Source organism: Silurus meridionalis, chromosome 15, assembly GCF_014805685.1.
Source record: "Silurus meridionalis isolate SWU-2019-XX chromosome 15, ASM1480568v1, whole genome shotgun sequence".
Taxonomy (NCBI): domain Eukaryota; kingdom Metazoa; phylum Chordata; class Actinopteri; order Siluriformes; family Siluridae; genus Silurus; species Silurus meridionalis.
In genome coordinates this window covers 22,703,416-22,730,418 of record NC_060898.1, presented here as the reverse complement: position 1 = coordinate 22,730,418, position 27,003 = coordinate 22,703,416, and the positions used below count along the sequence as shown (strand labels likewise).

The 27,003-nt window shown below is 41.8% G+C and overlaps 1 protein-coding gene across 1 annotated transcript; it reads right to left on the bottom strand.

The window, feature by feature from the left end:
- Positions 1 to 779: 779 nt before the first annotated feature.
- Positions 780 to 26,614, bottom strand: wwc1 (WW and C2 domain containing 1). The gene is made up of 22 exons (XM_046867154.1): positions 25,499 to 26,614; positions 15,379 to 15,488; positions 15,083 to 15,286; positions 13,580 to 13,656; positions 12,631 to 12,710; positions 10,490 to 10,619; positions 9,284 to 9,430; positions 9,113 to 9,183; positions 8,739 to 8,981; positions 7,963 to 8,052; positions 7,216 to 7,736; positions 6,929 to 7,046; positions 6,188 to 6,349; positions 5,915 to 6,107; positions 5,464 to 5,604; positions 5,313 to 5,371; positions 5,034 to 5,208; positions 4,780 to 4,944; positions 4,570 to 4,662; positions 3,392 to 3,622; positions 2,709 to 2,827; positions 780 to 1,829 (listed from the first exon to the last, which is right to left on the bottom strand). The coding sequence occupies exons 1-22, from the start codon at positions 25,615 to 25,617 to the stop codon at positions 1,763 to 1,765; spliced, it is 3,315 nt and encodes a 1,104-aa protein (XP_046723110.1). The 5' UTR covers positions 25,618 to 26,614; the 3' UTR covers positions 780 to 1,762.
- Between the last annotated feature and the right edge of the window lie 389 nt (positions 26,615 to 27,003).

The window sequence follows — 27,003 nt, the reverse complement described above, 5'->3', positions numbered from 1 at the left end:
AGACCGATTTCACACTGCTTTAAGATTTAAAGCCTTGAAATGTGTATATATTAAAAAAAAAAAAAAAAAAAAAAAAACAACAGTCTGAATAATCCTATAATCCTGTATTCGATTACGATCTCATAATAAAATATCATATTAAAAAAAAGAAGGAAAAAAAAGCATATAGAGTACTGCGCAAAAGTCTTCGGGTTGTGCTTAAAAATATAAATAAAATAAAATCTGCTGTTTTGAAAGGAAACGAATTCTTTATCATTCTCAAAGGGATTTCTTAATAAAAAAAAAAGTTGAAAAAAAAAAAATCACAAATGTTCCTATGACTTTTACACAGTACTGTATATATGTAGATATGACCAAAACTATTGGGACACCCGGATTTTCCCAGCGTATGTGGTTCTTCCAGTAGCATTAAATCTTCCCTTGAGCTTCGATACGAAAACCTGCTCCAGCGGACCTGCTTCCTGTGGAAGATCTCCTGTTAAAAGAGCTCCAACCCTATTGAACAACTTTGGGATGAACGCCGATCGCACCCCAGGAACCTCCTCGCGCACATCACTACCTGTCCAAAGTCTAGTGGAACATCTTCCCGAACATCTTCCCGGCTGATGGGGACTAAATGTGGAATGGGATGTTTTAATATTTAAGGTCAGGTGTCCACAAACTTATGGCTGTGCAGTGTGTATGTGATCTTACAATCAATCTGGCCTTAAAAAAAATTAAAGAAAAAAAAAATAAGAAAAAAAAAATAGCTTTTAAAGAATTTCGGGAGGATAAAATCATGAGGGCTTCTTCTTCTTCTTTATTCTGTGCTGTGATGGATTTCCTTACGCTCTGATTAGCTTTTAAAGTGCATGAAACTAGCCAAATTCTACCTGAGAGGCTGTGGGACAACTAAGTGCAGTTTAAAGATAAATGCTAGGATTACAGCGTTGTGTGCTGTGCCTTGTGGACCAAAAAAAAAAAAAAAAAACGGACGTTCGGAACCAGCACGTGATCAATGACGCCGATCGCGAGTTACAGCTAACTATCACCGCGCTAAACACTAAACATAAAAACAATAATAATAATTGCCTAATCGTTAGTTTGTACTTTAATCTGGAAGCTAGATTTAGCTATTTTCTTGTACATAGTGTTAAATGTTTTATATATATATATATATATATATATATATATATATAAAAACAGTCCTTATTTTGACCAAACACGCACCTTTTTCTCGTTGTATCAGCGTACGCTTCTTTCTCTCTTTTTCTTTTTTTCTTTCCTTATTTACCCAAATTACAGACGCATCAAAAAACAGCCATTTTCAAAAAAAAATAAAAAAATTGTGCTATCGGAAAAATTGAAGTACCGTATTCACATATTTTTTTCCTTTCTACGTGTTATTAAAAAAAAACAAAAAAAAACACTTCTGTTCTGGAATGATCGACTATCACAAAAAATAGAACCGATATACAATTATTAGTGGTAAGAAGAGAAAAATAAAACGCATTGTTACGGGAATAAAGGAGGAAAAAATGTGGTTGTTGGTACAATAAAAAAAAAAAAAAGGAAAAAAGTCATCTACAGATTTTCAACTGAGAGCTAAAGTGTTTAAAAAACAATAAGAATAATTAATCGACATTTTCCTACAACACGCGTAGTTTTCTGCAATAATAATAATAATAATAACAATAAGTCTAAAATAATTCTTCATTCTTCATAATACCACCAGAGGTCAGGTTCTTTAGTGAAACAGCAGTTAAGACTCTTTGCTTGGGGTCTACACGTCGTCGGCTGGTAAGTCGGGAACGTTTATCTTTACTCGCGTGAAGAAGGCCATTTTCTCTCTGTGGAGAAAGTGAGAGAGAGAAAAAAGAGAGAGAGAGAGAGAGAGAGAGAGAGAGAGAGGTTTAAATAGTGATCAACTATAGATGTACATTATACACCTGACCATAAGATCATCATTTTGAACATCCCGTTCCACAAGTCTCCATTTACTGTTACGATAAACTCCACTCTTATGGGAAGATGTTCTCTAGATTTTGTGGAGTTAGTAAAGTCAGGTGCTGATGTAGGTGAGGAAGTCTGGGGGTGCAGTCAGCGTTCACACTCATCATGAAGGTGTTCAATAGGGTTTAGAGCTCTATTGCAGGAGATCCTCCACTCCAACCCATGGAAAGCAGATCATCATGGAGCTGGATTTGTGCACCATAAAAACCATATTCCTATAAGGAAGTTGTAGCTTAGTGGTTATTGGTCTTTGGATCCAAAAGGTTGCGAGTTCAAATCTCAACCACACTAAGCTGCCACTCCTGGGCCCCTGAGCAAGGCCCTTAACCATATATCTGTTGTATGAATGATGTTAATGTAAGTCGATCTGGATAAGGGCGTCTGCCAAATGGCGTAAAAATGTAAAATATTCCTAGAATACGGCAGGTGTCCTAATACTTTTGACCGCACGATCGCATGTTTAAATAAAAAAAAATCATTTTGTCATACGTTTCTGCTCATCACTGTTGTAAAGGGGTGGTTATTTTAGTTGGAAAACATCTGACCACTCTCCTCGGACCTCTTTTTAACCAAACCTGTGGACGTTCTCGGTGAAATTGTCCCTAAATTTGATGTTTAATATGAACATCAACACATGAACAGAAGCCTCCTGCCCTCCTGCTCAAGGACATCCTGGTTTTAAATAAAAAAATAAATAAAATATGATAAAGTCATACCTGAACGACTGGACTTCGGGACCTTCTTTTCGGCTCTGCCCTCGGATCTTCTGCACCTCCTTAGCGGCCGCTCGCATCATCTTCTCCACTCGTTTCTCCTGCAGCTGTTCCTCTTGAGTCTGCGGTAAACAACCGTGTCGTGAGCTGAGGCTCTTAATGGACGTAAATATATAGATTTTTTTAATTGGGGGGTGTTTTTGTTGATTTTGTTCAAATTTTATCGTCATAAAACACTACCCATGCAATCGAGCCCCTCCTTGAAAATTGCAGTAGTGGAGGTTTTGCTAAGACCTGGCAACCTTGTATGGCAGCAAAAGCCATGCTACAGTGTCGGTGTTTCCTGTGTAAAGTTTTTTTTTTGCATTTCTTTAATGTTGGACAATGTTTTATTTAATCATACCATATCGGATATGAATTTGGTTATTCCTAGACGCCTGCAAACGTAACACTTCTGTGCAACTGCACAAAAAAAAGTATCGCCAAAACCTGCACTTCCGTTTTACGTCTGTGGTACGATCGTTCGAAAAATCATTTTGAAGTGCTGCAGCAGCATTTTATTGAGCAGCAGAGGTAGCGTTACATAAACATCGGAAAATTAGGACCTGTTTAAAAAAAATGTAAGACTCCGCAGAAGCTCTGATTATAAAGTATGATGTTTTGTGTAATTGGATCAGAACACGGACCTGTTTCTCAGCCTGCGTGAGGAGCAGTCGGAAACGCTCGTCCTCCTGCACCCAGGTGGGGAGGCTGCGTTGGCCCTGCTGCCTCGCGCTCTCCATCTGCTCCTTCAGCTGCCGCAGCACGCGCAGCTCCTCGTTCAGACGGCTGTGGCGCGTCCGAGACGCCTGCAGCTCCAGTTCCAGGTCCAGAGAAGTGTGCATCATGCCCTCCAAACCCCGCATCTGCATCGGAGGCTGGGGAATACCGAGAGAGTTAATACATTACGCTTGTTTCACTTGTTGTTAAATCACAAACTTGATGGGACAAATAAAAAAAAAGGTATTGGGACACCTGACTTTCTGCACATGGTTCCTCCCCAAACTGTCACCACAAACTTATACAATTTCACGAAACACCTTACGACGCAGCAGCATGAAGCTTTCCCTTCACTTCAACTTGGAGACCCAAACCTGTTCCGTGCTCCATGAAGATCTGCTTTAAATGAGTTAGAGTGGAAGGATCTCCTGCTATAGAGCTCCAACCCTACTGAACACCTTTGAGATGAACTCACTCACCAACAACACCCTAGTGGATAAATGAATCTCCACAAAATCTAGTGGAACATCTTCGAAGAAGAGCGGCGTTTATTACAACAGCAAACTGGGACTTAATGTGGAATGGGATGTTCACAAAGCCGACAAAAATGTCAGGTGTCCACAAACTTTTCTCCATACAATGTACTTGTTTTATTCTGGTCAGCATTGTGATCGTCCTGATGATGGAATTGAAGTACTGCTTATTATTATTCTTTCACTGCAATTCGAAAATATCTGTACACTTAGTAAACAATGCGATCCGAGATCCTTTAGACGTCTTGCAACGTGCAACACTGTCCTACACACACACACACACACACACACGCACACTGTTTCCCCCTCCTTTTTTCTGTATGAACGCTTCCAGGTATGAGGAGATATCTGGCCCTGATATGCGTTTCCTTCGACCCAGGACACTTTTCTTAGGATTCGGTGCAGGGGGTCGGAACTGGCGCGCCTCTGAGGGAACCTACGCTTCGTGAACACTGACCTGAGATTGGTTTTTTTCTTTTCTTTTTAGCAGTCAATATTTAACTGACCTTCAGGCAGGAGTTTTTTTTTTTTCGTGCAGGAACTCATTATTGCGTAAAGGTGTGAGGTTTTACCTTTTTGATTCGGACGCTGCGCCTTTCCGAAGCGTTCCGGACGAACGGAGACTTCTTGGACAACGTGGAACTGTCGCTGTCACTGCGGTTGATCTGGTGACGTGGGTAAAGGAGGAGAAGCGTGAGCGCAAATGTAAAGGAAGTGGAAATCTTGTGTATGAGATTAGTCCATAAGTGTGTGTGTGTGTGTGTGTGTGTGTGTGTATTTACCCTGCAGATATACTGGCTCTGTGGACCAGGAGAAAAGGTCTTGGAGCGGATTATAGTGTTTCCCCTGATGAAAAGGTTCTGCTGGTTCAGCTCAAGCCGTCGCTCTTTGGGCCGAACCACGGAGGCGGCGTGAGGGATCCTATCCATGCTCGTCTCTTTGTTTACCTGTCACAACAAAAATTATTTAAATTAAAAAAAAAAAACATAAAAACAAAAACGAGTCACATGTAAGATCTATTAAAAGAAAAAAAAACCTTTTCAGGTATCGCTGCTGCTGCTGCTGCTGCGGAAGGAAGATTGGAGGACGGCCCTTGCTTCTCTTCTTCATTCTCCTCCTCTTCCTCCTCCGCTTCCCACTGACAGCCTTCAGAGTTAAACTCCTCCCCTTCGACGTCGCTGAACACGTCGCTCTCCAGAGCCTCCGTTTGCCTGTAAAACACGATCCACTATCAGCCTGCTACCATTGTATCAAAAAAAGAGGCTTTGGATTATCGCATTCAGGAAGTGACATCAGCACTCGTGAGCTCACGCACCAGTCCGTCTCTGCCGGCTTCATGTTAGCTGCTTGGATTTCCGAAGAGCGATCTACTGTCTAAGATATGAACAGAAAGGGTTGGGCATTAGGGACAAATTGTTGCTCGAGTCAGAAAGGTGTGTGTGTGTGTGTGTGTGTGTGTGTCTCACCTGGTCAGACTGCACGGGAGCCTCGAGCGCTTTGTTCTTGCCGTTCATGTCTGAAATCAGCATGTAGTTGAGAAGGTTGTACCACTTGGTGCACCACTCCTCCGTGCACTCCATGTCAGCCAAACTGATCTGAGCTCCAGCCTTCGATTCAAATACAAAAATGTAATCAAATAAATCAATCACACACAATGTCACACACCACAAACTAAATTATTACTAAATGTTCTGGAGTGAAGAAGCCCAGACGCTTTCTTCGTTCTTACCAGGGGGTGATGTGCGATGTGACAAAAAAAAAAAAACATCATTTCGCAAACGTTTTAAGAGACACAATAAATCTGTTTTTTTCTTATGAAAATTGAACATTAATAAATAAACGTAAACAAATAAATGTTTACTTTTTCCAAATTTTTCTAATTTTCTCATTTTGCCCTGTGGACTCTAGGACACCTACCAGGCACTCTTCTCTTCTGGACATGGTGGTGGAGCAGACGTCGATGCGGAGGGTCTTCTGTTTGAAGGCGGTGGGAGACAGCTGCACGGCGAACACCTCGTTGAGCTCCAGCGTGTCGTGAGCCTGTGATCTGCGTGTGCGGAACAGGCAACGTGTGGCCTCGGGACAGGGCAGCACCACCACCCGGACGTACCTGCGGACAGGAAGTTAAAGTCACACACAGATACACGCGTGCTGAACGTATGATATTGTGATGCGAGTGATCAGACGCACATGTTCTGGCTTTCAGGCACAGGAAACATGCTGCAGTTGCTCAGCTGCATGATGAAGATGGCGAGTCGTTTCTCTTTGGCCTCGTACTTCAGCCCCAGTCTGATCTGAGCGCAGCTGACTAATCCCCCGTCTTCGTCTCCCAACAGCTGCTCGGCGGGGAGCCTGCGGAGGTTCACAGAGACGTCTGTAATCTCACAAACTCGCAACATTAAACAGTAAAAGAATACAACTACAATAAAAGCCCTATTCAGATCGGATTAGTTTATCAGAGGAAATATTTTGTCTCCTCAGGGATCGTACTCTTGTATTTAAAAAAAAATACAAAATTGCATTCAGCATACAAAAAAGTTTGGTACGAAAACATGAACCATAATACAGTTAATTTATATATATATATATATATTGTTAATGAAAGACAGGAAATGAGTCAATCAACAGGAAGTGGTTTGGGATTTCCTTTTGAGCAAATATCCATCCGTTTAATTCCATAACAAGAACTCTTCAACTTTTTAATAGGATATAAGCAGGGTGAAAAATTATTGGCACCCTTCGAGAAGACGGGAATACCTGCTAAACTAATACAAACTGCACTCGAAGGCGGTGTATTCGAAAGCAAGACAGATTGACCGAGAGATGTGCCAATATCGTTCTGACACAGGGTTATGCCAAATCGTTTTTTGTTAAGGTTTTATTTCCGTAAATATATTTATTTTTTTGTATTTTACATAATTGATCACAAACCTTTTCTCTGAAGCCTCGTACACGCCGCTGTCTCCTGCTACCGATTCGTCAGACACGGCAGATGTCACGCCCACTTTCTTAGATCCGGCTCCCAAGACTCTTGTTTGGGAATCGAGATCTGCGTATACACACACACACACACACACACACACACACACACACACACACACATAAGGGAAAAGTGCAGAAATGTGACACCTGATGCTTTCACCTGCAAGCCCCACCCCTTTCTCCCCGTCCCTCCATCATGGAGAATTCATTATTCTGTCAGCAATCGATCTCCGTACCTTTCGGGGCATCCTGTTTGGCGTCCCCTTGTAGACTGAGCTCGCTGAGCCGGGCCTGCAGCTCCAGGTCGAGCTGCGAGTCCGAGCCTGAAAAGGTCTCTCCGGTGAGTGATGAGGTGTCTGGGATGAGGGGCGAGCAGGGTGGCGAGAGCGAGGAGAGCGATGAGCGTGGAGACAGCGAGTTCATGGAGTGCGGCGTTTCGGATAGTCGGAGAGCGTGAGCGCGTAGCCCCGCACCCTGAGCCACGGCGCCGGCGGTCGGCACGGACGTCACCTCGTTCTCGTGGATGGTGGGGATGGAGCTGGAGGGCCTGTAGGTGGACGAGGTGCTCTCCTGGAGCATGGAGTCCAGCTTGACCTGGAAGTCGGGGTCGCTCAGCTCGCTCTGGTGCTCCAAGTATGCGTCGGTGAAGCTGAGAGACGACAGCGAGCCGAGGCTGGAGGCGGCCAGCGAGCCGCGGCTAGACGTCAGAGACCCGCGGCTGCTCCCCGAGGAACAGGACAGCGTGCTAGCAGACAAGCTGAGAGCGGAAATTAGAGCAGACAAGCGACGGTCAGAGGAGCAAATATATGGAGTTATTTCCTATTTTCATTAACCACATGCACCGGGGCTTCTCTGCTTTACGCTTTAATCTGCCTCGACCTAATCCTATGTCATTTCTTTAAAAATCATAGCAAAAAAATAAATAAATGCTTTGGGTATTTATTTAATTTCAGAATAACGGAATGATGAAATGGAATGTAAACCTCTTCAGCTGGGTGTGCAGCGAGGATGCCTGTCTCACGACGTCCTCCAGCTCCTTCACCAGTTTGCTCCTCTTGCAATGTAGCGTCAACCTGAGGGGAAACCGGGGAAATGTTTTATTTTTTTAATTTCTGTCCACGATAACATTCTATCCGCCGATTCGCTGGTGTTCGGCTGAAGCTACGCTGGGAAAAGAAGGACTGTTTTTTTTTTTTTTAAGGCAGCCATTGTGTTTAACCTACATCCCTTCTACAGCTCGGGTTACAGGAAGAGCTCAGACGCAGAGAGCTAGACCAGGGCACGGTGTCTCGTGTGTACAGAAACAAGCGGCCTGTTCAAATAAAAAAAAGAGGAGCAGAAAAAAGAGAGAGCACGATAAGAAGGAAACGAGAGGAAAAAGAGTGCTAATTCACCATATTGAAACCTGAGCTGAAGATGCAGATGTCTGCATCTCAGGAAGCTTCAGGGAGAGAGCTGCGATTTAGCATGCACTCCATTATTAAAGGAGAAGGTCGTTCCACCCATGCACAAAAAAAAAAAGAAAAAGAAAGAAAAAAGTCAGCTCTCTCTTTGCAGATGTGTTATTGCAATAGCTGACCTTGTTTTTAAAAGCGAGTGCCCTACTTCCCTAAGCGACTTCGGCAGCGTCCCAAATGAGTTAACTCTTCCATAACAGCTGCTCCGTTCTCCTGCTAAGAACCTAGCTTTAAATAAACCCTGTTCTTTTACTAGGAACCAGCGTAGACTTCTACTCGGAACCCCCCGGGACGTTGCTCACCTTTCCGTTAGAGCTTTGCTCTGGCTGTCGCGTGCCGCCTGCAGGTCCTTCTCCAGACGCCTTTTTTCCGTTTCGATCTTCTCTGCGTCGCTCGGCGCTCGCTTGCAGGGTTTGACGTACTCCAGCTCCTTCAGTAGCTCCTCTTTCTCGCTGATGAGGATGAGCCGGTCTCGCTCGGGGTCCAGCAAACCGGGCCATGACTCGCTGTCCAATTTAGCGATCTGGACTTTAATGTTTGCGATCCTAACAAGCAATTTAAAAAAAATAAATAAATAATAATAATTTAAGAAAAATATATGACTCAGCAATTATTTTATATTGGAAGATTATACGAAACGAACAAGAACACAAAAACGCGATAAAACGGACCGTACCTCCTTTTCGCCTCTTCGTATTTCAGGCTCAGTCGTACCTTCTCGGCCAGTTTGTTGGAGATCGAAAGCAACTAATTTAAAAAAGAGGAAAAAGATTGGATTATTTCGCGCAACTGATCGTGGACCCGTCACGAGGGACAGAAGCGTGTATGAACCGCGTGGCCGTCTCACCTCGGAGGGGATGTCCGTCTGGGACTCCGCATCGGAATAGAGCCGGGGGAGCGACAGATTGGAGCTGCTCAGACACGGGTTGCTGGCCCAGAGATCGGTCTGAGAGCCGTAGTCCAAAATAAAGCCGTCTTTCAGCACGGCCAGTTTCTGAGAGAAAGACAAACACTTCGCCACCAGGTCTACACAAGGCACACCGAATTCCCCACACACCCACTGAGTGGTACATTCCCAATCATTTGAATCCACAAAGCAATTCATAATGAACGCAGGTTATAAGGAATAAAACAGACACGCAAGTGAACTGCGCAAAATACCGCTGTAAATGGGCGGGGCATAAACTTTTTATCCCCCCTGTCAATCACAGGAACCCAGGCCAATTGTAGTAGTTTGAGCTCACGTATGCAGAAGAGGGCGGATAACGGAGTGTGTTACATCGCCCTCGAGTTCGTGTGAAGCGTGTGTATGAATTAGATTAAATTAAAACTCGCCAACTCGTGGTTTTTTTTTTTTTTGTATTAATCTCTTTCCTACGTAAATACACTATATGGACAAAAGTATTTGGACACCTGCCTTTTCCATTGAGCCATACATGGCACCAAAATAATTAACACAAATGTGGAGGCACACAATTGTATCCCTTCACTTGATCTAGGAGCCAGCTCCATGAAGATCTGCTTTCCATGGGTTGGAATGGAAGATCTCCTGCTATAGAGCTCTAACCCTATTGAACACCTTTGTGATGAATGTGAACTGCAGCCCAGACCTCCTCACCTTCTTACCTCCATCACTACCTGACTTGACTCTACACAAAATCTGGTAGAACATCTTCCCAGAAGAATGCAGGTTATTAATAGTAATTAAATTGGATGTTCAGAAAGCACAAAGCAATCAGGTCAGGTGTCCACAAACTTTTGACTGTGTAGTGTAATAGCATCAGTGCCCTGTTTAGTAGTTTCTGGGAGCTCTGCATGTACAGGTGTGTGACATCAGCACTCTGCTATTCCATTAGAAGCTGAGAGGAACTATGCGAGCGCATCGTTGAGTATGAAGCCTCGCCCTCCCAGTGCATGTAAAGAAATGACCTCACCCTAACATTCCTGAGTCTGGAGTAAACGCCGCATCGCTGGAGTACAGTCACAAACAATGTGTGCATTCTTCACGCGGTTTGGGTGTTTATCGGTACTGGGGCTTTTTTTTTTTTTTTACCTGCATGAGCTCCTGCTTTTCTTTTTCCCCCGAGCTGATGGCATCTTTAATCGTCCTGACCTCCTTTAAGATGGCCTGGGCCTCGTGCTGCTTGTACCCGCACGAAGTGCTCGCCAACTTGTGGTCGATCCTGAAATTAAATCACAATCCCGAACTGAGTGACGGCTTATATTTGCTGGGTAAAGACAAGCCTTATACAAGTACGTTTGCTTGGACGGGTTGCGTATCTGGATGTCAGTTACGACTCTTATGGAGGCATCTGGAGCAAACTTCTAAAGTAAACAGGACGTGGTTTTTGCCTTGACGTTAATTGCTCGAAAGCGATCTGGTACGTGAAAGTCAAACAGAGCTTCTTAAATGGTGACTCGATGAAAACAACACTCGTGAAGTGACTCACTGAATCGATAAATAACAGCGTTGCGGCGAGAAACTCGGAAGGTGTTTACGGAAGGTCGAGGTGGACAAGGATTTAGCGGCAGACGGCGAGAGTCGGCGCAGTGTCACGCGCGTCGCCCTGAGCAACAGGTCTGTCTGCATTCCTCATCATGGGAATGAGGGAGTGAGCGAAAGGTGAGTCAGTGAGAGTCAACACTGCATGGCACATCTACTACAAGTGAATGAAAAGAAGAAAAAAAAACGGAGGAGGTAATAGTAGCAAAGAGGTTGACGATGTCCTTAATGATATTATGACTGTAAACTTTACGGTAACCATGGTAACTTAATATTGCGTATATATTTCGCTTTTAACAATGGGCTTCATCCCCAAGCAGCTTTACAGCTCCCATACACATCAGCATCATTGTTCATCATAGTTCCATCTATCAAAATGTTTCGAGACTGGTTTTGTAACACGCCAACAGATGGCAGCACAAGGCTGCACGCACAGTCACAAGAAGCACTGACCTTCAATAAGTCAGTGTGCCAAAAAAAGCGAGTTTCTCACCGGACACACCACGCTCTCACTTCCGCACCCACCTGACTCGCTGGATTTGGCTCCTGCGGACTTCGACGTTTTCTCGAAGATGAAAATCTGGCTCGCCGCTTTTGACGGTGCTGCGAAGATCTAGCGCGAATCGCAGAAGGTGCTTGGCGCGCTTCGAAAAGAAGACTTCCAAAACAAACTCCAGAAGAACGCTGGGATCCTCAGCAACAGCGATCGAATTGAAGAGAACTCAATCCAGAAGCAAAGCGTCAAGATGGACAGTCATATAGACGCTGCTTCGAGTTACGCCGTGTCTGCGTGTAATATGCGTTCGGACGTCAGGACTGATGTTCAGACATGATTAACTAAATACATCCGAACAGGCTTCTCGATGGAATATAGACGATGGAACTTACTCTGCACTTACACATCGGAGTCGGACATCGAATGAACAGAGGTTTATTATCGACTGCAGAAACTGAAGCTATCAAAGAAAAAACACATCATGGAAAAAAACTAAAAACACGATTTGCCAAATCATCGAAAAATTAATCTGATACATTCCCCCCCCCCGACACGTACGGATGGAGAGCTGTTGCCGTGGTTACAAGGCACAATTGTCATGCGAACGTTTTAATTCTTACGATATTTATACAAGTGCGAGGTATGAAGCTGAATATGTATAATACTGCATGTTTAATAGGAAGCGTGAGGGAGTTTTTGAGCTTGTTAGATGCGTGTAATCTTCAGATCGTTTATTAAATCCACCTCGTCGTACACACGTTTACAATCATCATGGCTTTTACTGTATATTAAACATCAGACTGAATCCAGACAGAAACTAAATACTGACAAAAAGGTGAGGATTTTCAAAAGATGAACGATTTATGCATCTGAAACTAAACCCAAAATATTAACTGAAAAACAAACTAAAAAGGTTTTAAATTCGAATTCGAATTTTTTGTTTTTGTTTTAAACAAAAAAAAATAAAAAATACAATGAGCCTGATGTTCTTACTGATATTATCTAAAAGCACATCAGACGCACGACGATGTAATTCATGAACGTTATTTAGAGAGGGGAGAGCGAGGGTGTGTCTTTCAGAAAATCATTTGAGGAGACGAGATCTTGGGAAAGGGGGCGGGGCTTCGAGTTAGCACACCTGTCGATCATTCCAGGATTTAAAATGGTTGAGGTAAGAAGGTCAGGGTGCACTTACTCTTTGAGCGTTTCAAAGCCCTGCTCCTTATAAAGCAGCTCCTGCCTCATGCAGGCCAGATCTCTCTTCAGCTTGCTCACCTGGACAAAAAGAAGAGAGCGACATGATGTGAAAATGGAAACGAAACAAAAAAAAGGAAAGGATGTTTCGTTAAACAGGACGCGACACGTGACGTCGTCTCGGATAAATAAATAAACCCAAGCAAAACTGAAACTATTTTATCTTTGGCACAATCTGAATTCATCCGAATTACAAATGAAGGAAGGAAGCAGGACACCTCATTCTTTGATGCTGATGGGAAAGGGGCAGGGCTTGTTTCAGGAAAGATACATAACATAATTTATAATATAGATATATATACACACTATATGGCCAAAGGTTTGTGGACACCTGACATCTGATGTGCTTCTTTTTTTGAACATCCCATTCCACATTTAGTCCACATTTGAAGTTATAATAACCATCACTCTTTTGGGAAGATAAATCCAATAAATTTTGTGTAGATTTGTGCTCATTTATCCACAGGTTTGGAGGTCTATAGCAGAAGATCTTCCAACCCATGTAAAGCAGATCTTCAGGGAACTGTGCACAGGGACATTGTCATGCTGGAGCAGGTTTGGATCTCCGAGTTCAAGTGAAGGGAAAATTACACGACGTCCAATACAATTGTGCACCTCCCACTTTGGTCCATCAGTCTGATTAAGAAACGCACAAATGGCTGGAAAAGTCAGGTGTCCAAAAACTTTTGGCCAAATTGAAAAGTGAGCTTGGTAACTAGCTAGTAACCAAGCTTGTGTTTGTAGCTCCTGCTAGCTACAACGATCTGATTAGCAAGTAAACAACCGTAAAAAAAAAAATCATTAAATAATAAATACGTAGTAAATTAATAAAAAAAAATAAAATAGTAATAAATTTTTGCATGAAAATGTCTTAGGAAAGAATTCCTTACCCGACTCTTAGCGGTCACGATCTCGGCCTTGAGGATCTCAGGGTCGTATTTACTGCTTGATGAGGATCTGGAATTTACTGCAGGAGAGATAACACAAATCAGAAGGCATTATCTAATCTCCACGAATAAAAAAAAAATACGTTATTTAACTGCGTTTACGAACGTGTTGCAATAAAGCGCGAGCTTTGCGTGTTTTAGACGCCCGTGTCGCCGCTGAAAGAATGTGAGCAAACATCATTCCGCTGATAAGGTTATAATAATCAGGGACACGTAGGAAACGAGGAATGCGGTGGTTTTCTTTACACACCGGCGCTTTAGTCATTAAACGCTTTACAGTTCGCTCTGGAATGTGTTTTTCTCCTTAATGAATCGCCGTATCACCTCACGCTAATCTACTTCCATGTTGCGGTTCTGTAGCCACGCCGTACGCTATATGGCCATAGGTATTGGAACACCTGACTTTTCCAGCCATTTGTGGTTCTTCAAAAAAAAATGTATAGATAAATACAATTTAAGCACAAAGTCAGACGCACGCAATCAATCGTATAGCAGCTCCATGAAGATCTGCTTTGGATGGGTTGGAGTAGAAGATCATCTGCTATAGACACCTAAACCCTATTGAACAATTTTGGGATATATAGTGTATATATTGTATATATAAAGTCACAGTCTGAAATTTGACCTGCATTTACCGTCATATAGCAACCGGAAAAAGATTCCATGCTCTTCACAAGGTCTTATCTAACGCTTAGTGAAAGCACTCCGTGTTTTCACGCTTCATTACATAATAAATCAATAAAACGCTCAGATCTATGAGACCGTGAGAGGATCATCTCTGCACAGGGCTCAGGAGTTGCTCAGGAGTTTTCTTCTGACGTATATTGTTATTCATAGCTATCCGTGATTCTCTCGATCTGCAGCATCGGTTCCATTCGAAGAGAAGCAGATATGTAATACGTGATGCCGCCACCACCTTGCGTCACCAACACGTGAGTGACGTGAGTAGGGTTGCAGAGGGGCGAAAAACTTCCGATAAATTCCCGAAAACTTTCCATGGGGAACTTCATTTGTTCATCCGTTTTATCTATTTATTTATTGATGTAATTTACATGCAAACTCATTATTTTGCAGGATTCAAAAAATGATGCGTGTTAAGTGATGGAAGGAATGCAAAGTGCATGTAGGGGGCGTGGCCTCAGTGGCCCTGCAGTAAGTGTGCTGTGTGCAGGTAGAAATTTTACTAAAAATATTTGTTACCTGTTGTAGGTGAACCGGCAAATTATTTTTAATTCCCAGTTTATTCCTGTTATTTTCTGTTAATTCACATGGAAAGTTTCCAAAAATTAGTTTCTATGAAATTTGGCAACCCTAGTCACGAGGGATTTTTCCTATAGAAAAAAAGCCTCTTGGTGATGTCACTGTGGTGCCCAGTTTGTATTTTGCTTACATTTCCGTCTATTGCCGTATCACCTGATGGATAGAACATTAAAGAGCTAGTCTTACAGCTGGTCTGGGAGGAAGACTTGTCCCTCCAGGCGTCGTTGAGCTGCTTGTACTGTTGCTGTGCCAGACGCAGACGCTCCTCTTTGACCTGGTAAATCTCTTTCTGGGCGCTCAGCGCTTCCTTGGCTACGTCGAGGTACTCGCGCAGCATATGCTCTTGCTCGTGCTGCCACTGCACCCGCGGGTCCTCCAGTTGAGTGCTCTCTGTAAAGCGATAGAAAGAGAGAGAGATGATCGAAGATTCTAACGGGACATAACGCGGATCGGATCACGGATCGGGTCGATGTATAACTTACTCGTGTTGTGGTCGACGTAATAGGCGCCGACTTGCGGATCGTACGCTTCCTCCCATCCCAATGGCAACTCGTCTCCGATACAATCGGCGAAGGTCAGTGGCTTGGTGTGCCTGCAGGACACCGAACAACAGAGGGGCTTAAAGAGACACAGACATTCAGGACATCGTAATATGCCAAGTCGATCATGGAACATCACAGAACTTCTTTGGAGTAGGTTTGATGTTCTAATGATTGTTATGTATTCAGATATTTGACTAAAATAAAAATAGTTTTACAAATAGGCTGTTGGGTTTGTGTTTCCTGCCACAGTGTATTAGTTTTTTTCGTGCATTAACACAGCAAGCTATGTGTACTAGCCATGTACGCTGACCAGACGCACCTGGATAACTAACACTCTGTAAATATATGGTAATTATACAGGTAACTATATAAATATTTATACAAGTAACTAATATACTGTAGGTAACTATATAAGTAACTATATAAGTAACAATATAAGTAACAATATCGGTAACTATAAGTATATAGATTCAGGTAACTTTATAAATAATATAAGTAACTATATAAATAACAATAAAAGTAACTATGTTACCAAAACAATTAACTATATAAGTAACTTTTATAGGTAACTAAATTATGTAACAATATAAGTAACCAATGTAGGAAACTTTATAAATAATATTAATAACTATAAAAGTAAATATAAGTAACTAATCTAGGTAACTATATTCTTATATTGCGTTATATTAAGAATATTGCTAAACTAAGAAACATGTTGTTTATATCTGATGCAGAGAAGATCGTCCATGCGTTCATGACCTCCAGACTGGACTATTGTAATGCATTACTAGGTGGATGTCCTGCATCATTAATAAACAAGCTACAGTAAGTCCAGAATGCAGCAGTCAGTGGAGAAAATATCACCATATAACCCCAATCATCTCATCCCTACACTGGCTTCCTGTTAAGTTTCTAATCGACTAAAAACTACTGCTTCTTACCTACAAAACACTAAATGGTTTATCTCCATGTATCTCTCCAGTCTTCTAACACGCTACAATCTGTCATGCTAGCTGAGATCTCAAAACTCTGGACTTCTAGTAGTACCTAGAATAGCCCACTAAAGGTGGTAGAACATTCTCAGATTTAGCTCCTAAACTCTGGAATAGTCTTCCTGACAGTGTTCGGGGCTCAGACACACTCTCCCAGTTTAAGTGCAGATTAAAAACGTATGTTTTTAGCGAGTTCTACACATAACACGCATCACACCATAACCTTGTGCTCCAGAACATCTGATCACATGCACATTATCAACATGTGCTGTTAATATCATGAACAGCAGCTACGCTAATTTCTCTCCACTGCTTCCTTTTTCTCTCTCCATCCCGAGGCATCCTGAGGATGCTCCAGCTCCAGTCACGTCCCACCTCATGGAGATTGTGGACCTTTAAAGAAGTAGATGCCTCCAAACATCCCGAAGCATCTAGAGACGTACCAGTGCCAATTGGATCCCACTTCATGTGGAGTTTGGACACTGGAACTCCTTGAGTGTTTAAAGGTTTTGGCTTGGAGAAGCTGGTGTCGGATCTGTGATGATCTCAAATGTTGTTATTTTATGAGTTGCTCAGAAGTTCCTAGTTTTATAACCACAAATGACTGTAGAAGACTGTAGAAAGAACATTACTCATAATCACACACTCCAGTGCTCATGTTAGTTCTCACTCTCCAGTGTTCTGTATTGTTTAAAGACTATAATCACACCATTGATGTCACACAAATGAGGATGAGGTTCCCCTTTTGAGTCTGGTTCCTCTCAAGGTTTCTTCCTCATAACATCTAAGGGGTTTTTCCTTGCCACAGTCACCATGGCTGCTCATCAGGGATAAATGCATACCATTCATCTTAACTCTTAAAATTCTGTGACGCTGCTTTAAGAAATGTCCATTGTGAAAAGCGCTATAGAAATAAACTTGACTTGACAAATTCCTCCTTCCAGCCACCATGGACCCTTTTCAACTGCCATACAGGAAAAACAGATCGACAGAGGACACAATTACTTTAGCGATACACGAGGTTCTCACACACCTAGACAAGAAAAACATCGATAACAGCTTTGCCTTTAACACCATCGTCCCATCCAAACTCATTTTAATGCTGAAAGAATTAGGACTGAACTCTCACTTGTGTAACTGGATTTTGGACTTTCTGATGATCAGAATTGGAAATAACTACTCCTCCACTCTGACTCTGAGCACTGGCGCTCCACAGGGTTGTGTTCTAAGTCCCCTCATACACTTCCTGTTCACACACAACTGTGTTGCCCAGCACAGTTCCAACATCACCTTAAAGTTTGCAGAAGACACCTCCATCTTGGGTCTCATAACTGATGTATATGAGATGCCTACAGCGATGAGGATAGAGCGCTATAACAATAATGCAGTGATAGCACCCTCTGCCTCAACATCAGCAAAACCATAGAGATTATAGTGGACTTCAGAAGGGTACAGAAGGTTAACTATACCTCCATACACATCGACGGGACCATCGTAGACAGAAAGTTTTCCTGCACATCACGTCAGTTGCTCGTCAGCAAGTCTAATTTCTGCACAAACTCAAGAAGTTTGGCCCCCCCTCCCCAAAATCTTTACCAACTTCTACAGATGTACAATCGAGAGCATCCTAACTGAATACCTGACCATCTGGTACGGCAGCTGCACAGTACTAGATTGCGAGGCCCTACAGGGATAAGTCATAAGAGCAGCGGAACTCATTATTGGAAATAAACTTCCAGCCTTACAGGTCATCGACCACACATGATATCTGAGGAAGGTATAAAAACCTCACCGCTGATCCCTTTCAACAAACTGTTATCAGGCAGGTGCTACCAGAGTATTCACCCCAGAACCAATAGGCTGAAGAATCAGACGTTTTTACCCTCAGACTATCAGAATCATCAACAATCTCCAATACAGTCTCAACTACCAACTGACTCCGTTACACATTTCATACATATTTGCACATCTGTTTAACACACTGGTACTGCACAATTCTTCATTCTCAGAACTCTTCATATCATTTCACTCAGCACTATCGCATCTTACTGGAACACCAAGTATCTTTGTGTATTTATGCACACCTACTGTAAAATATACATTCCTCTTGTTATCCTCCAGCCTACATATTTGTATAAAACAATACCTCATGCTAATGTCATATGTAAATATTCACAGAATTAATTTTATGTATAAACATACACTTCTAAAAACTTCATTGTACAAACTGTCACTGATGTGTACATAAGACAAATAAAACTTGAAACTGAAACTGTATAAGTAAATAATATAGATTAAACAATAGTTTAAATATAGTTAAATAATATACATAAATAAGAGATTAAATAATATATAGATAAATAATACAGGTAAATAATATAGATTGAATAATATAGATTAAATATTATAGATTAAGTAATAAAGGTAAGTAAAATAGGTAAATAATATGTAAATAATGTAGATAAATAATACAGAATAAATAAATAATATAGGTAAATGTTATAGGTAAATAAATTTAGATAAATAAAATAGGTAAATAATAGATTAAATAATATATATATATAAATAAAAGAGGTAAATAATATGTAAATAGTATATGTAACTATATAAGTATGTATATAATAATTAATATAAGTAACTAACTGCAGGTAGGAGTGAAAATGTGAACCATACAACAGCATAAGGTTGTTTGAACTGTTTGATTTTCTGCGTTATCATATCCTATTATAATATGCATAAAGTCACGAAATCGTAGATTAGACGTTTACTCCTGTTGATTTAGTGTTTTTAGTGTAATTTAACTGAAAATGAGCAGATAAACTGATACAAAGAATATAATAAGAATTTACTCAAGTTAATCTGATCAGTTTAGCTCTCGAATATAATGAACACTTCTGTGACTTGGGAAAGATTTGTTGTCTGATCATGCACTATGTGGACAGAAGTAATGAGACCCCATACTTTTCCATACAGCCATATGTGGCTCTTCATCAAAGTGTTACCACAAAGCTGAAGGCACACAATTGTAGTCTTTGGATGTGTTAGAACCTAATTTTTATTTCTTCACTTGAACTAAGAAACCTGTTCCAGCATGACGATGCTCCTGTGCACAAATCCAGCTCCATGACGATCTGCTTTGCAGGGGTTAGAGTGGAAGATCTCTAGCTATAGAGCTCTGACCCAATTGAACACCTTCAGGATGAATGTGAACACTGACTGCACCCCCCCCCCAGGCCTCCTCACCTACATCAGCACCTGACTTTGCTAACACCCTTGTGACTGAATGAGCACAAATGTCCACATGTAAAATGTACATAGCAATATTATGGTCAGGTGTCCATATACTTTGGTCCATAAAGAATAGTTCCAGAGTAATTCAGTGTTAGATAGAAAGCTTTCCAGAAAGCATCTGGACGAGTTGAAAGATAAACTCGAGTGATGTAGTTGAGGCTGAGGAACTGTACAAACTGTGTTTTGTAAATTTAAAAAAATAAAAAGATTTACATCAACACTAAACAGAATCACACTCCTGATTCAGGTATGATTTATCTACAGCAATTGCTGAAACATTAGACTTTTATCTGTCTGTCTCTGTAAAGCCGCTTTGAGACAATGTCCATTGTTAAAAGCGCTATACAAATTCTCTCTCTCTCTCTCTCTCTCTCTCTCTCTCTCTCTCCATGCATAAGGTCTGGACGTAGACGTTGGTCCTCTGTGAATATGACACGCGAGTAAAAGTGAAAGATGGGGGAAGAAGAATGTCTGCCTATTCACCTCTAGGGTGCTTGCTGCGCACAATAGCCGGAAACCCGAGGCCTGGCATTCCACAGGTCCTGCTGACCCATCGCTTGGAGGTTTCTGAGGCAACACGTGGCGGGCTTCTAAAGCTCGGTGCTCAGGATGGTGGAGCGGCGGTGGTGAGGTTGCTTGCGCTCGTTTTTTTTTTTTTGGATTTCCGAGCCTTGCGATGCTAATGAAGCAGGTTGGAAAACCGAACGTCTTGGTTTTTTTGTCCTACAGTTAAAGCAGTCAGGTCGGATGACCTTGGCTGACCTTCTGACTCACGGGAACCCACTCAAAAAATTTCGGCTGATGAAAACTAATCCCACCCCCCTCCCCTCACCCCCCTCTTGACGACTTGGTACGTCCTTGTCCACACCATGTAACTGAACCTGCTCCTTTTTCACCTGGTGAATAATGAAAGTGCTCGCAGAGACCCGTGTTCAAAACGCTATGGCTACAGAAAGAAAAGCTTCCGAGGTGCTAAGAAAAGAAGTCTTGGCAAATCCCGTTATTCCTTGTTTTTTTTTTTTTCTTCCCCCTAGTTCCAAAGTGTAAACCGTGAGGCTGACTCGAGGCTGGTTGGTGGTCGGAGACATTCACAGGAAAGCCCATCAGCGCCGTGACTGCATGTCCGACGTTATAACGAGGGTGGAGTTGGGAATCGGAATAAAATCTCCTGTACTCTTGCAGGAGAGAGTTTGAGCGTTTTGTTTTTCCCTGCCTGCTTCTTATCTCCTGGACGAGGCCCTGGGAAGTCGAAACTTTCTCTGCATGAGCGCTAATGCAAACTGACAAAGCGTGCGGCTGAGCGCAAACCTCACGGGCGCATGCATAGCTGAGTGATGATTCAGAATCTTTTGTTCGGAATGCTTCGTAAATCTTTACAGCACGCTGCGCTAAACAAATAAATAGAAGTAATAATAATAGTAATAAAGCAGCCCTGAGAAGAAACACTTCCATCAGAACGCTGTGCGGTAACGCTATACTGGTGGCTTTGCTCCTCCTATTATAGCGTGACTTGTTTAATCTTGGGGTATCATTCTTCTTGCAGAAAATATTTGAGACAGAGCCAGACACCGCCTGGCACAGCGCAGACTCAGGACGGAAGATGAGACCAAAAAAAGGGGGGGGGGTCCCTTAACGAGGTCTGGATGCGATCTGTTCTCCGTTCTGTGCTCAAATCCACAGTGTCTGTTAAACGTCAAGTGGTGCTATAAATCTGGATCCTCACGACGGCAGCGAGGCGGTCAATCATACGGCCTAACAGACGCTTTTATTTCGACTTCTCAACTTCCTCGAACCTGCTCTTGTGGACTATCAGGAAAGATACATACTGAACATCCCAATTCTACGTTTAATCCCATTTGCTCTTATCAAACCTCCAATCTTCTAGGAAGATGTTCCAGTTGATTTATGGAGAATCATTCTGCCACAAGGGTGTGAGTAAAGTCAGGTAGTGATGTAGGTGAGAAGGTGAGGAGGCCTGGGGTGCAGTCAGTGTTCACATTCATCCCAAACTTGTTCAGTAGCTCTATAGCTGAAGATCTTTCACTTCAACCCAGATCTTCATGGAGCTGGTTTTGTGCACAGGGGCATTGTCATGCTGGAACAGGTTTGGGTCTCCTAGTTCAAGTGAAGGGAAGATTTCATGCATCCTATACAACAGTTTGAGAAAAGTACCAATACTTTTGACCATACTGTGTGGTGAAGAACCGAACGCGTTCTAACCTGTAAAACTACTGACGCTGGAGACTCCTTCCGAAAAAGTTACAAAATCATTCGTAAACGCCAAATGTTTTTTTTTTCTTAATTAAATAAAAGGGTTGAATGTCTACGAAAGTTTGCCATGGCAACAAATAGACAAATCCGCAATCTTTTTTTTTCGCCATATGCACTCAAAATATGTTCGATTATCCGCCGGTTTTGATATTTAACAAGTTTCTCTACGATCTTTGAATTTCGCTACGGTGGGAAAAAAAAAAAGGGTTAATCGCACAGGTGTTTACTGTCTGATAACTTGTGTAATGTAGCTCTATGTGTGTGTGTGTGTGTGTGTGTGTGTGTGTGTGTGTGTGTGTGTGTTTTCCAGAGGACCAAAGGAGAACAGCGTCAAATGAGACCTCAAGGACAGAAGCTACGAATATTCCCATTATATAAATTGAAAAAAATAAAGAACATAAAAAACTGTTCTGGATTTTCTAAATAAAAGATCAAAAATTCCCTGGGATCATGTGACAGCTTTACAATTGCCAAAAAAAATTAAAAAAAAGATAACGGTTTTCTAACTACCTTTTCGACCGATTCCGGAATAATCTGTCTGAGCAAATAACCACCGCGACCGAACTCAAGACCTGGATCGGGTTCAGGTTCAGGTTCAGGTTGAGGACTGAAGCGAATGTTTTGATGTGGAACAGTAATAAATAACCGCTGCACGTCTCCAGCGAGCCACTGATTAACCGCTCTGGCGGCGTGAAAAACTCAGAACCTTCTAATGTTTAAACACGTCACCCGTCACTGGTTTCAATGTTACAGCTGATTGGTGTATGCAGGAGCATCATATAATGTTAATTGATTGATTTCTCTATAAAAGCATTCCATTGATAAAATTTCGCAGGTGGAACAGGGAGGGGCTTCTGTATAAACCAGGATTTATACACGTTTACACCATATTATCATATTATCATATAATAAAAGTTTCACATTGGGGAATTGTGGTGTTAATTATATTAAATAATAATGTAATATATAGTTAATATCTCATGATTTTCATAAAATAATGAACCAGAGCATAAAATTTGATTTAGGGAAAAAAATTGCGAGAAAAACAAGACAATATATTGGTTAGAAAGTATAATTACATTTTTTATTATTATTTTATACTATAAAATGTAATTATAAGTACTTAAATTATTTTTAAAAATGCATATATTATTTATAGGATAATTTACAATAATTACTTTTTTTAGTTTTTTTTATCTTCATTAATGTCATTAATGCGAAAACCTTGTTTTTTTTTCCCGCTCTCCGAGCCGCGTGGTGAACTTTGACCTTGCCGTGCACCCTGGCATAACATGGATGTTTTTCTTTCTTTTTATTTTTTTTATTTCTAGAACACCCCCCGTCCATACACACACACACACACACACACACACACACACACACACAGTACCACCAAGGTTTGCACGGCTCTATGTTCATGCAGAACTTTCAGGAATGTGTCCTAGGTGCTTGTTTACAAATTTTTTCGCCGTCTTGGTTTCCAAGCTACGGCCAAACCTGTTGCACCGCACACAAAGAGAGAGAAAATATGTGGTCGGACCGCTATCATGTTCCAACGCTCGCGCTCGGTTTGAGCCGCGAGGGGGAGAAAAAGAAGAAACTCTGCACGACGTTAAGAAATAATAAAAACACAATACAGTAAAAAATAATCATGAAATAATCGGTGAAGCCTGAACGTTCTCTCATAACACGTGCATTCCTGCAAAGATTTTAGTACAAAGTCCAAATGTGTGTGTGTGTGTGTGTGTGTGTGTGTGTGTGTGTGTGTGTGTGTGTGTGTAGTGTGGTGTGGGGGGGTAAATGCCACAGAATGGTTACTGTTTAAGCCTAAATGTCAGGTCAAGATCAATTCTTTACTACAGAAAATAATATATTAATGAAAACTATGTAAACTCCGACTGTGTGTTACGACAAAATAATCACTATATATTGTATTATATGGATAAAAGTTAGTAGACACCTGACCAGAAGATTGCTGTGTGCTTCTTTTTGAACATCCTATTCCACATTTAATCCATATTTGCTCTTATAATAACATCCACTCTTCTGGGAAGATGTTCCTCTAGTTTCTATGGAGTTACTAAAAGAGTTTAACGCTTCATGAAGATGGCTTTGTGCACAGGAGCATTGTCATGCTGGAACAGGTTTGAGTTCAATTAAAGGGAAAATTCCTGTAGAAAATCTTGATGAAGAACCACATATGGTTGGAAAAAGTCAGGTGTCCACATACTTTTGGATTAATAATAATAATTTCCCTTAGAATTTACGTCATACCGTATACGCTGGTTTAACCTCGTGCAGATTCAAGTGTCGCCAAAATATAGTCGCCTTTACGCTGCCGATTGTATCGGATTCGGTAGAAACAAAAATATCGTATTGTTAACTGATGAAACTAATTGAAATCGTATCGTCGTCGATTATCAAACTACTGCACCATATCGATTTATCTTGATATCATGGATCCTGAAGTGTTGACAAATACATCGTTGGTGTATAAATTGTAATCGTATCAGGTTCAGGAGTATCGTCAAATATTAAATTGTAGAGTTATTCCTCCAAATTGTTCAGTAGTATAGTCAAACACGAAATAGCAGACATGCGGATCGAAAATACCGAAATGTTGGCTTATAAATAAATCGATATCGTATTGTTAATACCTTTGAATATCGGTTTTCTTTACCGGAATCACCACATCAGGTTCAGTAGTATTGCCAAATATTGACTCGTTTACTTATACATTAGAATCGTTTCCGTATCAGATTCAGCAGTAGCGTCACATATCGAACCGTAGGGGTTGATAATCACGATCGGGCAGTGTCGTGATTCGTAGGGTTTTTCACTAAAATCGTACTTTCACCAAATACAAAATCAAAATTCAGTAGTATCGTCACATATCGAATCCTCTGCGTATTCCTCGCAAGAAGTGGGATCGCCGAATTCGGAACCAAAAGTTGCAGATTCGGTAAAATCGTCACATCTTGTTATGAATCGTCGTTGTATCGGTTTCAGTATTATCGCTATTTTGTCAAAAGTGTGCTGTGGCAGATTCAGTGGTTTTATCGAGTACTAAAAAGTTGACTCGTGAATTGTAATCGTATTCAGTGGTATCGTCAAATATCAACGCACTCTTACGAATCGTACGGTATCAGATTCGGTAATAATCGCAGGCTTATTCATCACGATCCTTCAGTAGTAACAAATATCGAACTGTACCTTATTTGTTACAGTTGTTCAGGATTCCGACATATCAACGAATACGAAATCGTAACATCAGATTCAGTAGTATCGTTTAATATCGCACTGACTTTTGAACTGCTATCGTATCGGATTCAGCCGTATCGGCAAATATCGAACTGTAGGGTTATGCATAACAGTTGTACAGTATCAAGATTCAGTAGAATCACCAAATACAAAGATTCACATTATCAGATTTTGTATTCTTTATCGTAAATGTATCGGATTCTGTAGTATCGTCATATATTGACTAAACGATTATCATGACGTACCTGTCCCTGGGGTCGATCCAGCTGGTGGTCTGGTTAATGTGGTCAATGTAGTAGACCTTCCCGTCAAAATCTCGGGCTTCTTCCCAACCCTCTGGCAACGGTAACTCCTTCCTCGGCATGACCAACCAGTCTCCATGTAATAGATCTCCTCAAACCAGTGGAACCATGTGGGTCGTTCTGTGGGTGTTGAGGCTCCTCATCCAAATCCAACGCCCAAAGTGCCATTAAAAGACCTCAAGCATCGCGAGGGGTCCCGGATTTTCCACGACCTTCCATCACGACCCCGTCGCCTAGTTCTTATTATTGTTGTTGTTATTATTATTATTAATCTTTGTACTTATTATTAGTTTATTTCCTTTCACGGGCGACCCGAAGCATCTCCGAAGACCACAGGACAACTTCTGGTGTGCATTTCCAAAATCCGTCAAAATGCCTCCGAAATGTCGCTCATTAGCACCTTAATTAACAATTATTCATTCATTCGATCGAAGTTTATTGATATATCAAAAATCCGTCCACGGCGCATGCGCGTGAATCTCACCACAAAAAAAACTTAGCTTGTTAGCTGGACAACTTATAAAGTAACACGATACCGTCCAAGGAAACCAAAATAAACAGAAATATATATTACAATTTATTTAAACAGACGTTTAGACCGAATTAAAGCCGCATAAAAATCCCTCGTCGTGAATTTGCTGATATTTTTCTCTCAGTTTCTTTCCTCCATGTTTAGCTAGCCTGTTAGCAGTGGCGCTCGAGGAGCAGTTAACAGGAGAGTAGAGTCCCGGGCTGTAAGGGTTTCCTCCTTCCCTCTCACTCGCACTTCTCCAGCCTGCTGAAGTGATCTTCACTCCGGATAGAAAGTCCCTGAATCCCGCCCGGTATCCCGGATTTTAACTGGATCTATTCCGGTTTTCAGGATCCGGGGGTTAAAGCGATTGCGGTTCCTTCAGACTCCAACCGAAGTGCCGTCGCTATGCTGCGGTTTGGGCGATGACGTCACACAGGTGACGGCCGTAATTCCCCAAATAGCAGCGCCGTCTCGCGTTTGCGCGCGCGTTCTCGCTCTCTCTCTCTCTCTCTCTCTCTCTCTCTCTCTCACACACTCACACACACACACACACACACACACACACACACACACACACACACACAATCCATCATAAACTCAATCACACACATTCACCCTCCCACACCAAAATACACTCACTCACTCACACACACACACACACACACACACACACACACACACACACACACACTTAATCACACATTCACCCTCCCACTCTCTCACACCAAAATACACTCACTCAATTACTCTCTCTCTCTCTCACACACACACACACACACACACACACACACACACGCACACTCACTCACTCACCACACACACACACACACACACACACACTCCATCATAAACTCAATCACACATTCACCCTCCCACCTCCCACACCAAAATACACTCACTCACTCACTCACTCACTCACTCACTCACTCACACT